Here is an 18,577-nt window from a genome sequence, read left to right as displayed (position 1 = left end):
AAAAAAAAAAAAATTTTTTTTTAACGTTTATTTATTTTTGAGACAGGGAGAGACAGAGAATGAACAGGGGAGGGTCAGAGAGAGGGAGACACAGAATCTGAAGCAGGCTCCAGGCTCTGAGCTGTCAGCACAGAGCCCGACGCAGGGCTAGAACTCACGGACCGCAAGATCATGACCTGAGCCGAAGTCGGCCGCTCAACCGACTGAGTCACCCAGGCGCCCCTCTGTCAATTTTTATTTTACCTAACCTAATGATAGAACAATCAAACCTGAATTTCTTTCTATCAAGCTGATTTCAAGGTAAAAAGACCTTTAGGTCTCCTTTAGAAGAAAAGAAATCTTAAAAATATAACAGAGTTGAATCTACTACTTTCTTTAGAAGATGATTTAAGTGAGCTGAGCACATTTTGTAGGAAGAGGTCCCACAGACGATGGCAAACCAGAGCAATTATAAATTGTTACCTAAACAGAATTAAGGATCAGGACAGGGATTAAGGGTTGATATTTGAAGAAAAACACTTTAGAACATTCCTATCACCCTAAAAAGAAACCTTGTACTCATTGCAATCACTCTTCATTCCTCTCTTTCCCCATATATATCTATACCTATATCCATATCTATATATGTATACATATATATATATATCTTATATACATTCTTATATATATATATTCTTGTATACAACATATACGTAAAATATAAGAATGATGCACACTTACATCTTCAGATTTTAGTACTTCAGCCCTTTCCACATACACCAACTGGCAAACATCATCTTCTATCGAATTGAACTGGCGGCCGTTGCACGCCATATAAAAACTATCTGCGTCGGCCTAGGTATACCAATGGAGAAAAGGAAAAAATTAAGAGAGATATCCTGAAAACATGCTTTTATTCAAGATGCATAGCTTCAATTATTCTCTTCATCAGCATTTAAAATTTATACTTAGGAGAGAAAGCAACTGTCAAAAGTACCATCTACGGAAGCAGGAAGCAGGTTCATAGGTGAGTCAAACTCTGTAGGTCAATACCCCGCGTCTCTACAATGTTTCCTGATACATCACAATCTCACTTAAACCAGGAGAAGCTGCTGAAGTGCAAAAGCTGACAGCCAGTATGACTTTAATATTCAACCAACAACAGTCATCATTTCCCTTGATATCAGTATTTTTTTCCTCAAGTCAGGACTTTCTCAGCAGCTAAAAGTAAACACTTATTTTTGCAAAACTTAGAACTCAATCATAACTGATGATTGTTAGCAAAGAGTTCTTTTTAAAAAACGTCAGCATCTATGTTAGGGAGAGTAAAGGACCACAGGTACCAGTATGGAGGAAAAAGCCAACTCCTTCCCTTCAATAAGCCAATAATCCATCATAGATAAGGATCCCATTGGGAGGTTTTAAACAACTTAGTGTATAATATTGAAAGCAAAACCTTTGACCAAGATCAAGAGGTTTAAGATGAACCAGTCTTTAAAATACAAATGGTCTTGGGGCGCCTGGGTGGCTCAGTCGGTAAAAGCGGCCGACTTCGGCTCAGGTCATGATCTCGCAGTCCTTGAGTTCAAGCCCCGCATCGGGCTCTGTGCTGACAGCTCAGAGCCTGGAGCCTGTTTCAGATTCTGTGTCTCCCTCTCTCTGACCCTTCCCCGTTCATGCTCTGTCTCTCTCTGTCTCAAAAATAAATAAACGTTTGAAAAAAAAAATTTTTTTAATAACAATAAAAATAAAAAAACATAAAATACAAATGGTCTTATTCCTTGAGGCAGAAGATAGACTCAGGGGAAACAGTCCCCTGTAGGTAAGGCTGCAAAGGCACCTGTGCATTTGTGAATATGAACACAAGTAAACCAAACCTTCTAGTGTAGCCTTCACAGAAAATAACAAAGACATAATTTCAGTTTTTAAACTCAGCAATTTTTAGAGGCATCTGAAAGGCCGAGGTCTGTCTAGATCTTACTCCCACACAGGCATTAACCCAAACACAGGAAGTTGTGTGCTTTGGCCCTACCAATGTAGACAAGTGCGCAGGGTGGGGGAGTTGTCCTACAAAAGGAAATGCCACTTTGTCAGCCTCTAGGATGAGATTCAAGTCTGTACCAGGCAAGAGTCTTGCCTGTCTACCTTCATAGGATTCTGAACCTTATAGCAAAAGATTGCAAGCTTCTTGGCACCTTTTAATTTCACTCCAATGATGTAACTCAAGTGTGGATTTTTGATTATTTATGTTTTCTTAATATGACCAAATGAACTAAGCAGCTGAGGAAGGATAATCAATTCTGAACACAGATTTTGATTTTTTTTTTTTTTTTTTTTTTTTTTGGAGGGCGGGAGTGGGAGCTTCCTTTTCAGGAAACAACTGTATTGGGTACAGTGCATTTTAACTTCAAAAAAAAAAAAATTTTTTTTTTTAAAGGCTCTGAGCTGTCAGCACAGAGCCAAATGTGGGGCCTGAACTCACGACCTGTGAGATCATGACCTGAGCCCAAGTCAGATGCTTAACCGACTGAGCCACCGGGTGCCCCTAACTTCAAAATGTTAAGAGCCGGTTCTTGGACAATAAATCTCTTAACTACTAAGAGGCAACCTAAAATGGCTTCCCCCATTCTTCAAGAGCAACGTCTTTTTCTTCAAATGCTTTGGATGAGTAAGCAGCACAGTGAGCAATTGGATTTGTGTACTGAGGGAAGTGACCACTGAAAGTGAGGGCCACAGGTCAGCTTTCCAGGGCCTCAAGCACCACCAGGAGCTGGCTACACGTGTGCCAGCTGAGGAAAGGCAGACTCCTCCTCAGACCTCCAGCTCTGTGAATGCTTGCTACGTGACCAAGCTTTCTCAGAGGAAGGGTCAGTTTGTGAGCATGTGACAAAATCTACTTAACACCAGACAAGCGATTCTTTTCTTGAGGGAGTTGTGTATCCATGACAAGGAAATATATGTTTTGAACACATAGATCTCTTTCTTTACAATCTCGGTATTGGAAATGTAGCTTCGCTCGTTTGAATATTCACTAAGCACCCAGCATGTGCCAGGCACGGTGCTATGTGCTAGGACCAGAGTAAAGAACAAAATACACATGGTTCCTACTTCAGCCCACCGCTGAAATGCACAAAACAAAAGCCTGAAACTAACTGCAGAAAACACAGAAGAAACAGCTCTTTTATTTAAAATGCTTGCATTGTATAGAGCCCAACATTTTTAAGAAGCCCAGTTTGGGTTTGGTTTTTTTTTTTTTTTTTGAGTCTTTTGTTCTAATTGTTCTCTTCCCAGGATAAACTTTGAAAAAGGAAAACCCATTATGATCAAGGTTCCTTTACTGTCACAGTGATCAAAACTATAGTGTGGAAAATATATTTTTGCTCTCAAAAGATGGGTCTCCTAGGCTGTCCCAAGCATGCAAATGAATGTGAGCCAACACACTCTACAGAGAGCTTCTCTCTCCTTTTCGGTCCTCAAGCACTACAAAACTTGACCCCCTCCAGCCTTCCTGTGTTCTGATGAATTACAAATTCCTTGCCCGAACACTATGTTTTCTGATGGTCACGGTACAACCACGTAAGCGTTATCACTCTAGAACTACAGCATAAAGCTGAGGCCAAACGAAGTTCAAGAGCTTATAGGAGATACAGAGGATTACTCTTTTTAAAAATTTTCTGGTGATGGGGCGCCTGGGTGGCGCAGTCGGTTAAGCGTCCGACTTCAGCCAGGTCACGATCTCGCGGTCCGTGAGTTCGAGTCCCGCGTCGGGCTCTGGGCTGATGGCTCAGAGCCTGGAGCCTGTTTCCGATTCTGTGTCTCCCTCTCTCTCTGCCCCTCCCCCGTTCATGCTCTGTCTCTCTCTGTCCCAAAAATAAAAAAATTTAAAAAAAAAACGTTGAAAAAAAAAAATTTTTCTGGTGAAAAAAACCCAAAAACTTCTCCGGTGAGAAAAAGAAAGGAATAAGAATACAGTTAGCTTCCCAGGCTACAGAGTCTGGCTGTCTGTGTTTGAAATCTAACTCCTGACACTTAATTGGCTTTGGGCAAGTGACTTATCCATGTGTGTTTCCTCAATTATAAAAGATGAAACTAACAGCACCTAGCTCATACATAGCATTGTTGAGAGGACAAGGAGCTAATATGTGAAAACCACTTATGTGGCCTGGCATCTAGTAAGTGCTTCATAGTTTTTACCTTTTGACCGTTTTTTCACTAGGGCCCAGTATTAATTTAACAACTTCAAGTCTTATACCAGGAAAGTGTTTTTAGAACTCAGAAAATCCCTGATAGGATGAGCCTCAGACCCTAAGATCCAACATCAGCAATAAATAGTACAACTCATGATTCTCAGATCAAGGGTACTATCTCCATAGGGAAGGGCCAGCACACTGTTTCATTTGTCTCAGAACTAATAACCGTGAACTTGGGCCACCAACATCTGGTTAAAAGACAGGTGGAGAGATTGCAGAAGTACAAAGAAAATCCATTAACAGTAGTAGAAACTTTCCACAGCATTACATGCACACCACAAAGGGGTGGCCCTTGCTATAGTTTGTGGGTTTATCAGACTTCAGACTATTTAAAAGGTCTAATAAAGCTCTTAAACGTTCTTCCCCAATCGGTGACTTTTCTTGTGTTACTTGCCGATCTCCCTCAATTGTTAAGTAGGAGCTATGACTAAAATATTGCCAGTACAATTTCTTACCAACAGTGACTATCTCCCTTTCCCCACACTTTCATCCAGTCCTACTGGAAGAAGCATATGCCCTAGGATTAAAGTGAGGCCTCAAATCTCAGTTCAGTCACTGGGGGCAATCTACTAACTTCTCTCTGCAGTCAGTTTCGTTTGTCAAACAAGGATAATAACAGTACTTATCTACTTCCCAGGGCTGTAGTGAGGACTACAGGAGATAATACACGTTAAGCACTTGGTGCAACGAGTGGTGTAGAATTAAGCAGTCAGTAAGACTGCACATTATCATCATTATCCTTCGTATTACATGTGCTACCAGATTTAAAAGGCACCACTTGCCCACTGTTTGCAAAGCTCCTCAGTGACCATGGAAGGTCTCCCGACAGTCAGTGAACACAGCTGTTTAAGTGCTTTTCCATTTTCACCGTCACCTTGTGAAGTCTAAGTCTGCATGCAGGAAGGTTCATTATTTTAAATGTCTCACTTCAATGGTGGGGTATTCTGTAAAGGTTAAAGGTAACAATCACGTACCCTCTTGTACACAGAGTGCTACACTAAGGGTTCTCTTTCTGTGGCCCACAGAACAGGCCCAAACATAATCCAGCCCTCACTTCTCTTAATTTCCTCCCCATGGCCAACGAATGACTGCTACTGCCGTCAACTCTGGATTTCTGCAATGAGGAAGGAGAGGACAAGTGGGCCTCGTGTCACGGCTCCCTTTCACCCACAGATCTTGGTAACTGGTCAGAGGCAATGGCAAATGATCAAAAGGCACACCCACTCTTTGTCAATCTGTAAGCCAGAACTGTTGATCTGGGGCAAATTCAAGAAGGCTGTTTCCTAATGAGGTGAGAAAGAAGTCACTTTTGACAGAGCTGCATTTCTAAACCTAATGAATGGACAAATGTAACAGCCATTAAAAACAACAACAACAAATTAAAACCTGTGGATAGGATGGCACTTGAATTAACTTGGATAATACCTCAGGCTTATCTTATTTTCATATTCATACAAATATGAATGCATACGCTTCACAATGAACATATAAAACCAAGAGAATATTTTCCCAACATCTTTATAACTGAGGCCCCCGGAAGATGTTGCTGAATGCAACAAATGAAATGAAGTGAATGGCAAAACCTTCTTATATCAAAAAGTATCTGTAATAATGTGCAAGTACTTTTCAAAATAGAAAATATCACCATCCTTTCACTGCTTCTCTCTGTGGCAGGGATTTTCAAGCAGAACTCTAAAGCATCTTTGATAATTCAAGGAACATCCCCAAATCTGTCACCAACATAAATATAAAATGGATTTTATTTTCTAAAATGTGCCAAATAATAATTTTTAAAAGGGGAATGAGAAAAGCAGGGGCACAGTGTCATAATGGCAAATAAGAATATGGTATCAGTTTCAAAAAGTTTGGGATCTACTGCTCTACTGGAATAGTTACTACTAGATAAATAAAATACAACCCTAGATTTCATACCCAATCCGCTCTATAAAAAATTATGGGTATGAATTAGCATTGTGTGTCTGCTAATGAATTTAGAAGGATTTCTAGAATGACAACAATACCCTCAAAGATAGGTATATATCAAGAGTCTTAAGTGCAAAATGCTGTAAATCACACACGGCTAGTATCACACAGTTTCAAAAACACAGTTTCTGTGGCAAAGAGATTTTTAATATCTTAACTTTTACCTGTGCACTAAACTTTATCAGCACCATATATTGATTTGGAGTAGAGTCTCTGATGATTTTCATTTGTTCAATTACTTCATTAAATGGGGCGACAAACTTCATAAGGTCATGACTGGTCATTGTAGCAGGGACTGTGAGAATACACAGCATGGCACTGCGCCTCACATCTTCTTTTAAGGAGGTCATCTTACTAATAAGACAATAATTAGACTGTCTTGAATAGATGAGGTATGGTTAGTTCAGACAACACTAATTAGACAACTTTTATGTCCAAGAAAATAGAAAAAAATAAACCTTGTATTAGTTCACAGATCAATTTAAACAGAGTGTTATAATACCTGAAAACACACTACCTGGGTAAAAGCAGAATCCCTTCAACATACCTGCAACAGAGCTTACAGTAAGCTTTGAAATGGCCTATATTACATCCACCACTGACATTTTTAGTCTTCAGTTAAAAGCTTGTTACGCTTATAAATCTGCAGTTTGTGTTTTATTCTCATTAGCTTTTCAACAATAATGTCTCATTAGGTAACTTAGAAGCACAACTCTGTTTTTCTTTTCTTCTTCATTTTAAAATTTTAAAATCACTATTCTGGAAGTTAAAGAGAACTGCCCCCACGAAGGAAGAGAGGTGGCCAGAGTAAGTTTCAATCTACAAGCTAATGGGCAACTCCAACTATGGACTTCTCTCAAGGGGTTTAGAAGAGAGTTCTAAATATAAGAAAGAATTCAGAACTAGGAAGACGTGACTCTGAAGATTACAGAAAGTGTTGTTGGGTAGGAATAGCTGGAAGAGAGGAAAAGAAAAAAACCTCCTGCAATGCAATTTGCTTCTGAAATGCTGCAAATTCACTTCAACAGCTGTGCTCCAAAATGGTGACCCGAGTGTCCACTGTCTCCCAGTGGGGACCTAGCAAACATGTTAGGACAAGGACAGGCTTTAAAGAGATCAGCTACCAATTATCCAAGGGGCTGATAACCCAGATTATTGATTACCTAGCCAAATGCTTCCTTTCCTTTGGCTTGTTATAAGTTTTGTTCAGACCACAAAAAAAGGGTAAAAAGAGATGATGACACTGTAATCCATTAACTGACTTATCAACTTCTTTAGTAAAGATTTGGTGGGGATAGGAGGGCACAATGATGTTATGAATCATTTATAATTTTTCTTCCTCTTTTTATCTTTCTTTCTTTCAATTTTCCAATCCTCTTGCATGCCTACCTTCTCAGGGAATATTTTCTTAAGTATTTTCTCAAGTGTATCTATGTATTTCTTCTATGAGAAGAAACTATGACCCAATCTATAAGATTAACCAAATATAAAACATCTAAGAATTCTCTAATACACAATATATGAAAGTACTATGCTTTTGAACCTTAAAATATCCACTTCCCTTCAGGGCAAGACATTTTTCACTGCCCTAAGACAAAAAACAGACCAACTCAAAAGGAAAAGGTTTTTTCTTACTTTGTCTTGTATAGATGCATAATACCATGAACTATTTCAACTGATGGGTTTCCACTAAAGAACGAAATCTGGTCTGGAAGCTGTTTGGATGGAGAATCGGGAGCAGCGTTTATGCATTCTATACTTTGATCTTTACTTCTCTGTGCAGTGAGAGATGCTTCTGAAGACTTCCTTTCTTCCATTGTGGCTTTCAGCTCATCTTTCACAAATCAAAAATTAGCAGATTATAAACTGATAGGAAATAGGTGGAAGGATTCTAATTAGGTTAAAATTTTGAGTCAGAAAAATAAACTTGGACAGAGAAACTGTAATGAATTGCGGTAAGAAATGTATTTACACCACAGTCAAGTTTGGGGGATCGCCTAAACTTAAAAGCACTCTTTATCCCATAAAAATTTCATTAACACCCACAGAAACTTAAGGACGGCTCTTACATTTGGCAGCACCATAATAAAAGCAGGCGTCTTCCATCATGTGCTCCTAAGTGGGACATTCAGGGCTATTAATTTTGAAAGCCAAACCTACCAGTTCTGACCATCTTCATACTGGAGACGTAGCATACATCCAGGCTCTGGGTTGGAGGGAGCTGAAAGGGCGTGTGCAGGGGGTGGGAGACACAATATGCTTATCTAGATTCGTTCATGATCTGCCACTAACCTAGATGGCAAGTAGCTCTCCTCACCGAATAAAGCTGTCAACCCATGTTGTTAGTATTAATTTAGGAGAAATATTTGGAGAGGCTAAAATCTGGCTTGACAACCTCAAGTAAGGCACACAGGTAGCGAAAGATAAAAGTATGCTAGAGGTCAAAATCATGGGCTCATTGAATGACATGTATAAAACAGGCAACCATGAGCTTATGTTACACGAGTTTAGGGTTTTAGAAAGCATACCTGGGTTGGACTTCATGGTCTCAATGATCATATCTGTCATTTCTCGACGACCAAGATGCTGATGTATGATTGCTGCTTTTTCCCCTGGTGACTTCCCTTCTAAAGAGGCTACAGCTGAAGCTAGTGTCTTCTTTTTGATCTCCTCATCAGACATTTCCCCGGCTAAAGAACACATGAATGATTAATATCTGATAATAAAACAAGCTCTTCTCCACTTTCAATGTATCCATCAAAAACCTTCCTTTTCCTCTCTGCTGCCCTCCCCCAAGATATTCAGATGCCTTTGTGGTGTCCATCCCACTCACCTCTGGGGCTCCTTAGTGCCCAGCAGACAGTCAATAAACTCCCAGTGCAATAAATTGAGAAATGCAGGGTTGTCATAGTGAAATCATGCACTTTAAAGCATATCAACGAGAATAGGAGCTTTAGAGAGTTCAAGAGTGATTATGCCAAGACAAACCAACACTTTTAGTAATCTCCGGTAAAGTGAAACTGTGTTGAACTCCAAATGAAGGTATCAAGTCCATTAATAAACAAAAATTTCAAAAACCTTTAGCCGTCTTCTTAAACACCCTAGGTTAGCCTCATGCCATGCATCATACCATGAAAATCTGTGATCACGGTCTTAAATCAATGAAACACACAAAAATGGGAAAGGAGCTTGGGAGACTCGATTGAAATATCCTTAATACAAGTTCTATCAGAGCAGGAGCCAGGCCTGTTTAGCCCACCGCTGTATCCCCAGCACTTACACGACAGTGCCTAGCACACAGTGCAAGCTCTTTAAAGTTTTGTTGAATCAATGAATAACCCATTTAGAGATGTATATGTGCCTAATATCAATTAAGCTGACTTTCAGAACTCAGAGAGATCACTTGTAGTCTTTGAAAGGTGCTTGGAACCCATTAAATCCTATTCAATTTTTAAATTGCAGCTCCAAAATTCACACACTCAAGTTAGTTTCCAAGGACACCATATCTACCTGCCCTATGTTCCCTCCTCAAACCAAAGAGATCCTCGTGTAATACCTTTCCAAACTCTTCCTTTCCTTCACAGCTGTTTTCCCACTTGTAATTCTACAATTACTTAATAATAATTCTGCAGTACAATAATTCTGCAATTATTTAATTCATCTCTCCCCATTGAGCTGCTGGAGCCATTACAGCAGGGACCATGTCTGATTCTGCAAACAACTGAAGTTCCAGCAGATGGTGAGCATTCAGTGATTTCTTCTTGAATAACTGTTACTGTTAGGTAATTGCTTAAGGTTCAAGAAACGCAGTCATAGTTGCATTCGCCACGAAGCAGACTGTGTGGCTGGTAACGAACAGCTCAGACTCTCAAGTCCAGCTCTAAGTTAGAATCCCAGTTTTACCACCTACAGATAATTGTGGGCAAGTCATTCAACCACTGGGCTTCAGTTTCCCAATCTGTATTTCCCAAGGGGCATACCACCCATCTACGTAACAGGACTGTTGTAAAGATAATTAAAGATAACACATACAAGGTGCTTAGTGCAGTGCTGGGACATAGGAAGTGTACTCATTTTAGTTATTACTATGGCTGCAGGGCGCCTAAATAGATATTCTTCCAAAGAGGAACGATTTAATTAAACCACAAACCGTCAGCATCTCTGGGATGCAGTCGCTGCCTTCACAAAGCCTAGAGGAAAGTAACTTACAAAACTTGACTCTAACCCCGGGTGGAGAGGGCGACGTGCCAGGTATAAAGGGTGCCCGTGGGAAGGCACCAGGAGGGATGGGCAGGGAAGGGCTTCCCAGAGATGACATCCGGCCTATTTAGCATGGGTGGAGTAAGAGGAATCTCAACCACCTCTCAGCTTCTTCCTGAGACAAAGACCCTCGCCACCGCCTTTCCCCGGGCCCAGGCACGGGGCTAGACGGAAGGCTGCGAGGCCGCGGGACTCACCCGCGGCGCTGAAGCCGAAGCCGGCGGGGACGGGCGAGTGTTCCGCAAGCTCCAGTCGGATGACAACCAGTGACACACTCATAGGGCAAGCGCTGGCCGGCGCGGGCCCCGGCGGGCTCAGGCGAGGCTAGGAGGCGAGCCGAGAGGCCAAGAGGTCCAGAGTCGGCAGCGCAGCCACCGCCTCAGCGCCGGCGCCGCTGCCTCGGTAGCAGCAGCTCCGCGCGCAACCAGCCGAGCCACAACAACCTTCACTTCCGCCTCCCGGCTGCCGTCGTCGACGTGCGGGGTTACGCATGCGCGGATCAGCGCGCGCTCCGATTGGATGGGGGAGCGGGCACGTGACTGGCGTGACGGCGCGGAGGTGAGTCTGCGCTTCCGGGGAGATCTCGAAGAGGTTGGGAAGGAGGAACGTTCCGAAGACTGAGGGCAGTGGCTGCCGCGTTAGGCCGATCGGTGGGTTTGCGCCCAGGCCCGAGTTTACCTACGCGAGAGGCATTGCCCTCAGCCTACTTCAGCCGACGGCGAGGGGTCCTCGGCTCCGCGAGCTCCGAATTATCCGAGGAACTGTTAGCCATATGGCGAGCTCTTGCTTTGTTATGTTTCGCCACTCGCTCTTGCCTTTGTTATGTTTCACCACTCGCTGTAGCGCTAGTGGAGTTGTTTTGTGTTAGCCACACGTTACAGATAGGTATGCTAAAGCTCAGAGGTGAATCCGTTTTTTTGAAGGCGCTTGAGGAATAGGGACTCGATTGCAGTGTTTCTGACTCTGTCTAGGGCGGTGGCCTGGTTACGTGCGCGGTGCTGCAGCTAGATCTGGGCCCTGCTCTCCGCCGCATCACTTCACGAAGTTTACTGAGAGCCTAAGCGCTGGTGGGGTAATGGGATATTTTCGTGAATAAGATAAACACGCATAGTTCCTGTTATGGAGTCGACCTTGATCAGTGAGTTGTGTGACCTTGAGCTAGGTGTTGCGTAAAACTAAGATATTACACAGCCGTGAGTATTAAATGAACGGAGCCTGTGGCTCTTTATCACTTTTCTTAGATTCATCTTTGTTTTCCAGTACGTCAGACTGCCTTTAGCATATAGACATTAAGACATACAGACCTACATAGCACACACATGACAGAATGCTATTCCAAGCGTATGCTATAAAGACATCTAAGATGTGTCACAGCATGTCCTGGACACATGTAGGGACGTGAACAATATATGCATATAACATGACCACATGACATAAGTCTATTAGCTTGTGACTGCACGCTGTCACCTTTCAATATACTCTCTATGTCAGGGTTTCTCAGTCTTTGCACTATTAACATTTTGAGTCCTGATCATTTTTTGGTGTGTGTGTGTGTGTCCTATACTTTATAGGATGTTTGCTGGCATCCTTGTCTTGACCCACTAGCACTTCCCCCCCCCACAAGTGGTGACAACCCACAATGTCTGGGTACATTGCCAAATGTTCCCTTAGGACCAAAATCACCCCCTGTTAAGAATTGCTGTGAAAATGCATATATGTATTCACATAGTATATGCATATAACATGCAAGATCTGTGGACTTTTTATAATTATTACAGTAGTAGGTAATAGTGTGTCAGGTATTAACTTGAGTGCTTTACATACTTTATTTCATGCAGTAGTAACAACAACTGTATGAAACCGTTGTATAATTATTCCCATTTACAGAGGAGGAACCTGAATCCCAGCGAGAGAAACTGGCTTAGGCTCTTACACTTAGTAAGTGGCTGAGCTAGAATTCATACCCAGGCAATCTGATTCTAAAGCCAACACTCAAGCCTCTTTACTAAACCATCTTAGCATGTGACAACACATACTGTGTGTGCATGTTTATAAAAGCATAAATTAAGTAGCAAATCTACATTATCATACTAATCTCATTGTTCTGAAAGTCACGGAGAAGACAAATACTCTCCGTGTTACAGAAAAAAGATGCCAGTCCCAGAGAACTAGAATCGTTAGTTAGCAATGGGCAAGTCGGGCTTGTAACAGTTCTTTGTGGCTATCAGCCGTGAAACCTGTCCCCTGCCTTCCCCAATTCTCTGATTTATCCAGTTTATTCATTCTTCCAGCTCATTTATGCTGAGCACCTGCTATGTGTCTAGATGCTGTGCTAAGCCCCAGGGGATGGATATACACAAGGATGAAATATATACAAAGCTGAAACGGCAAGATACGCCTTGCCGTAAGAAGCTTACAATTACAGGAGCAGATAGGTGTGCAAACAGTTGCTGTGTAATGGGGTAAATGCTCTGGTGAAGGTATGGAGAAGAAGCAATAGGAGTTAAAAAAAAAAAAAAAAGTAGTGCCAGAGAGTGCCTGGGAAAAGAAAAAAAACCCCAGGGTGCCTGCCTGGCTCAGCCGGTAGAACGTGAGATTCTTGAGTTCAAGCTCCACGTTGAGTGTGGAGCCTACTTAAAAAAAGAAAAATTTTTAAAAGAAAAGAAAAGCCTCTGCAGAGGAGATAAAGGCAAAACTGAGGCTGTGAGGTAAAAATAAGTGGAAGTTTACCGGCAGATGAAGCAGGGAGAGATGTTACAGTCAGTGGATAGGTACCCCAGCCTGGAGGGATCAGAAATCAGTGTTTTGCTGCTCTGAAGAGAGTGTTGGGAAGTGGCTAGAACAGAACCATCATCTCTAGTTGGAAGGAATAAGCAAGCTGGTCATGGGAGCATTGCCCATTCATCCATTAGTATCCTCAGTTAAGATGAAAGTCAGCCCTTCAGGCCCCAGAGACACTTTTCATCTCTGTTAAGCCCTGACACAAAACGTTTTGACGCTTTTAGTAGCCTATAAATAAACTCCTTCCATCATAAACCTTGGCCTTGGCATAGGAACATAAGTAAAACTGAAAATGCAAATCAATCTTTAAGTTTTTCATTTCAAAATTCCACCCCCCACCCCCAGTTGAGCAAATTTCCAGTTACAGGAAAAACACATTGTATCATCTTGAAGATTTACTGCTTAAGAATCCTCTCTTTAGAGTCTTACATAGCTTGTGGAATCCTTATGGAGGCACTAAAGTGGCTCCCGTAAATTTACAGACTGTCTTACCAACGTTTTATTCAAACCTGATTTTTAATAAGCTTTTAAACTATAGAAAAAGCATACACACAAAAAGTGTAAAGATTTTCATGAGAAACTGACAGCAAATAGAATTTGCTTTATGTAAAAAAAATTTTTTTTTTTTTTAACGTTTATTTATTTTTGAGACAGAGAGAGACAGAGCATGAGCAGGGGAGGAGCAGAGAGAGAGGGAGACACAGAATCTGAAACAGGCTCCAGGCTCCGAGCTGTTAGCACAGAGCCCGACGCAGGGCTCGAACCCACGGACCGTGAGATCATGACCTGAGCCGAAGTCGGATGCTTAACCGACCAAGCCACCCAGGCGCCCCAAAAAAATTTTTTTAAAATGTTTATTTTTGAGACAGAGAGAGACAGAGTGCAAGTGGGGGAGGGGCAGAGAGAGGGGGAGACACAGAATCCAAAACAGGCTCCAGGCTCTGAGCTGTCAGCACAGAGCCCGATGCGGGGCTCGAACCCACGAACCGTGAGATCACGACCTGAGCCGAAGTTGGACGCTTAACCAACTGAGCCACCCAGGCGCCCCTGCTTTAATTATTTTTTTACCCCAGCTTTTTATTTCAGACATACAGAAAAGTTGAAAGAATATTACACTGTGTCTAGATGCTATATGAGTGACCTCTCATATGCTTTTCATCATCTGCCTTTCACCTAAATAGACTAATAACATTTTGCCATATTTGGATTATCTATATACCTATATATGTGTAAGTCTATATACATATGTATGTGTTATATGTATATGATCCGCCCCCCCCCCCGAACTTTTTGACAGTACGTTTAGAAAAGAAGCAAATGGGGGCTCCCAGGTGATTCAGTCCGTTGAGCATCTGACTTAACCTCACGTCATTATCTTGTGGTTCGTGAGTTCAAGCCCCACATTGGGCTTGCTGCTGTCAGCACAGAGCCTGCTTCAAGTCCTCTGTCCCTCTCTCTCTCTGCTTCTCCCCTGCTTGCACTCTCTCAAAAATAAATAAAACATTAAAAAAAGAGGCAAATGGAGAACAGTTAGGAGCCTGTTGCAGCGAAGTGTAGGAGGGTAAGTGCTAGGAGGAGGTCAGTACTGGGTATCCTTTTACTGACTTCTCGCCTGTCTTCTCTGGTAGCCAGAAGAGGTTTCATGAAGGAAGTGATAGGTAAACTAGAGCCTAAAGGACAATTTGGAATTAGCCAGGTAACAGGTGGAAAGGAGCAGTCCAGGGCAAGGAAACAGGATAGGCCAAGGTGTGGTAGCTGGAGGAGAACATCATGGGTCTGAGGAAGCGGCATGTAGATTTGCATGTCCACATCATCTGGATTAAGGTTAAAAGAGAGTTGCTACCCCAAGTCGGGGGCAGATCTAGAGGGCCTCTTGAGGAAGGTTAAAGAGTTTGTCTTGAGGGCAGTGGGGGAGCCACTGAAAATGTTATTTTATGTATTTATTTTTTTTAATGTTTATTTATTTTGAGAGAGAGAGAGAGAGAGAGAGAGAGAAGAGAAAATCCCAAGCAGGCTCCACGATCAGTGCAGAGCCCAATGCAGGGCTCGATCTCATGGTTGTGAGATCATGACCTGAGCTGAAATCAAGAGTTGGACGCTTAATCGACTGAGCCACCCAGGCATCCTGCCATTGAAATTTTTATTTTATTAAAAACATTTTTTTAATCTTTATTTTTGAGAGAGAGACAGAGTATGAGCGGGGAGGAAGAGAGAGGGAGACACAGAATTCAAAGCAGGCTCCAGGCTCTGAGCTGTCAGCACAGAGCCCCATGTGGGGCTTGAACTCACAGAGTGCGAGATCGTGACCCGAGCCAAAGTCAGATGCGCAACTGACTGAGCCACCCAGGTGCTCCACTACCATTGAAAATTTTAAGTGGCATTAGGAGGTGGCCACATTTACAGTTTTGAAAGAGCACTCTTACTCTGTTTGAAGAGTGAAGAATGAAGAGGGGGTTTGAGAAGAGGCAGGGGAACCGGTTAAGCTGTTGCAATGATCTGTGGGCAAGTTCATCGGTGGGTAGTAAGTGGAGACAGGTAGACAGCGGCTTTCAGGAGGAAGGCTTGACAGCACAGAGCATCTAGTTTCGCCCCAGGTGGGGGACTGGGAGAAGTCAGGGGTGAATCCCAGTTTTCTAGCTTGAGCAGGTAGCTGAATGGTGGAACCCTTTACTGAGCTAAGGAACTGAGAAAAAGGAGGAGTCAGGGAGGGTTCAGTTCTGGTTGTGGTTTGAAGTGTTGGCTGGAGATCAGTGGAGATGCCAAGTTGGCACACCTGAGCTCTAAGATGGTGGACTGGACTGGGGGCAACGAAGGCGAGCTGTGCCCTGTGTCTTCTCCTGCAGTCTTGGCCTCAACATGTACATAAGATGGCTCTTCCAGTTGTCACAACTCCAGCAGCCTCGGAGGGCAGCCTTCCTGAAGCACATCCAGTGCAAGCACCAGGGAGCCAGGCACTGGACACATTCTGGAGGCGGCCCCTACAGAGCGGTGATTTTTGATATGGGTGGAGTTCTCATTCCTTCTCCAGGGAGAGTGGCTGCAGGTGAGCTCTTTATTCTGTTTTACTTTTGGAAACTAGGCTGGGGGTGGAGGGGAATGAAGTGAGGTAAGGGGAGACAGAGGAAGATTTGGGCAGGGGGAGATACTCTGGCTCTTAAATCAAATTCCAAGCACCACTTCGTGGCTGAGTATTTTGAGTAAATTATTCAACTTCTCTGAGTCTTTATTTTCATTTTGTTATCAAATTAAGGCTAATAGGGGTGCCTGGGTGGTTCAGTAGATTGAGTGTCTGACTCTTGGTTTCGGGTCAGGTCATGATCTCATGGTTCGTGACATTGAGCCTGGCATTGGGCTCTGTCTCTCAAAATAAATAAATAAAATTTAAATTAAGGCTAATTATGGTACTTACCTCTTTGGGATTTGGGGAGAGTTGAATGAAATGATTACAGAAGACACTTGTGTAGCACAGTGAGTGCTTATCTCAACTTAAATTCCCAATTCATGATGAGCTGCCATTGTTATTGTTGTTATTGGTATTGGTAGAATTTAACTACCTTTCTCTGAGAACTGTGCTGCTTGCCTGAGAAACCTGCTTTATGTCCTTCAAGATCAAACCTCTAGTCTCTGATCCTTTATCAGCCCCTCCTGGTTTACTTTTTTCCTTACTCAGTTCAACTGACTTGCATTGGATTAATTTTTTTTTTTACACTTATTTATTTTTGAGAGACAGAGAGACAGAGCGCAAGCTGGGGAGGGGCAGAGAGAGAGAAGGAGACACAGAATCAGAAGCAGGCTTTAGGCTCCGAGCTGTCAGCAGCACAGAGCCCAACATGGGGCTGGAACCCACGAACCGTGAGATCATGACCTAAGCCGAAGTCGGACGCTTAACCGACTGAGCCACCCAGGCGCCCCGCATTGGATTAATTTTGGCCTCAAGTGTTAGGAAACCTAACAGAACAGTGACCGAAACAAGATCAAAGTTTCTTTCTTTGGCACATGAAAGCTCAGGTGTGTGGTAGGGGGCTAGTATGTTGCTCGGTGATATCAGGCACTCAGGTTGTGTCTATTGTATCGCTTTGCTGCAAATACTCTTCATTTTCAGTTTCACCTCCTGATCTATCTTGGCTGCATTACCTCCTGCCATCACATTCTCATTCCAGCCAGCAGGAATAAAAGAGGGCCAAAGAGCTGACCTCTATGGTAGCTGGTTGGGCGATTCTCCATGCTAAACGAACCCAAGTACAGGTTTTATATGTCCCTGGGTAAAAAAAATTACTGTTGACGTTAAACATGAAACAGTTATTTAACCAGCAAAAATGAGTTTGGGAATAGCGGAGAATTGCAATTTGGGACAAGCTAGCTTTGGTCAAAACCATAGGCTAGTCCAACAAACAAAGGAGAGGAACATTTTATGGAGAAGGAGGAGGAAGTTGGGAGGGCTTGTTTTGAACAAAAGTCCATTGGAGAAAGGCAGGAGTTCATGGTGATGATGGTTTCTCATTAGCCGAGCTGGTGGGGTAGTCAGTTCAGCATACATCTTTTTTCCTGTTGGGGCCAGTAATTCACCATCCTTTCCTGTTGGAGATTCTTCTGTTGGTGTCTGTCATTGACGGAGTTGGAAGGGCGTGCGAGCTCCCCCTTCTGGCATCCTGACTTCATTTTAGTGAGGTTTTCCTTTTCACGTTACCCAGCTAAGCAAACTGACTTGGTGAGCAATTTTTTAGCTCCTGCTGCAGCTGGTCCCTCAGCCTCCCTATTCCTCTGCTCATATTCCTCTGGCATTTGCCACAGGGCTGTTCCGACCTCCCAGAAGTCTCCTACTCCCCCCACCCAAGCCTTCATACTTGGAAGACAGCTGAATCTCTTCTTTTACAGAAAACAAAGATCACTGGACAGGAGTCTTCTCAGCTTTCTCCAGAATATCTTGAGAACCTATTCGCTTCACTCCCTCTGCTTCGGCCCAGGTTCAGGACCCTACCGTCTCCTACCTGCACCATCACATGAGCCTCCTAGCTCTTCTCTCTGCCTCTGGCTCTCTGGGTTTTGTACCACCTTCCATGCAGCCCCCAGAGTTACATTTCTGAGATGCAGATCCCATCCCTTCCCTCCCTTGCTTCAAATCCTCGAGTGCCTGTGCTTTGTCCCTTAGATTAAGCCCAGAAGCTTTCGCTTGGTATCCAAGGCCTCTTGCAAATTAGCCCTCGTGTCCACGTACCATAGCATTTCCCACATTTCAGCCTCTGTGGACTGCTTGATGTTCTTTAAATTTGCCGAACACCTTTACACTCCTGTGTCTTTGCAAGTTCTCTCCCCTCTGCTGGCAG

At 43.0% G+C, this 18,577-nt stretch overlaps 2 protein-coding genes across 3 annotated transcripts in view; one reads left to right on the top strand and one right to left on the bottom strand.

Moving 5' to 3' along the window:
• The window catches only part of BRAP (BRCA1 associated protein), a 29,814-nt gene extending 18,910 nt beyond the window's left edge, over positions 1–10,904 (bottom strand). The window contains exons 1-5 of the mRNA XM_058691682.1: positions 10,670–10,904; positions 8,741–8,902; positions 7,848–8,046; positions 6,377–6,566; positions 721–834 (exon numbers count right to left, since the gene is read on the bottom strand). Coding sequence (XP_058547665.1) covers positions 721–834; positions 6,377–6,566; positions 7,848–8,046; positions 8,741–8,902; positions 10,670–10,751 — 747 coding nt within the window. The 5' untranslated portion in view covers positions 10,752–10,904. The remainder of the gene's footprint in view (positions 1–720; positions 835–6,376; positions 6,567–7,847; positions 8,047–8,740; positions 8,903–10,669) is intronic.
• Positions 10,905–10,923: 19 nt separating this feature from the next.
• The window catches only part of ACAD10 (acyl-CoA dehydrogenase family member 10), a 43,001-nt gene continuing 35,347 nt past the window's right edge, over positions 10,924–18,577 (top strand). The window contains exons 1-2 of one of the 2 annotated variants that reach the window (XM_058691681.1): positions 10,924–11,030; positions 16,097–16,296. In XM_058691681.1, coding sequence (XP_058547664.1) covers positions 10,963–11,030; positions 16,097–16,296 — 268 coding nt within the window. In that variant the 5' untranslated portion in view covers positions 10,924–10,962. The remainder of the gene's footprint in view (positions 11,031–16,096; positions 16,297–18,577) is intronic. The other variant, XM_058691680.1, reaches the window with a different exon arrangement.

This window comes from Neofelis nebulosa, chromosome 11, assembly GCF_028018385.1.
Source record: "Neofelis nebulosa isolate mNeoNeb1 chromosome 11, mNeoNeb1.pri, whole genome shotgun sequence".
NCBI classification, from domain to species: Eukaryota; Metazoa; Chordata; class Mammalia; order Carnivora; family Felidae; genus Neofelis; species Neofelis nebulosa.
The sequence above is the reverse complement of the archived record's forward strand: the minus strand, read 5'-3'. Positions and strand labels throughout refer to the sequence as shown.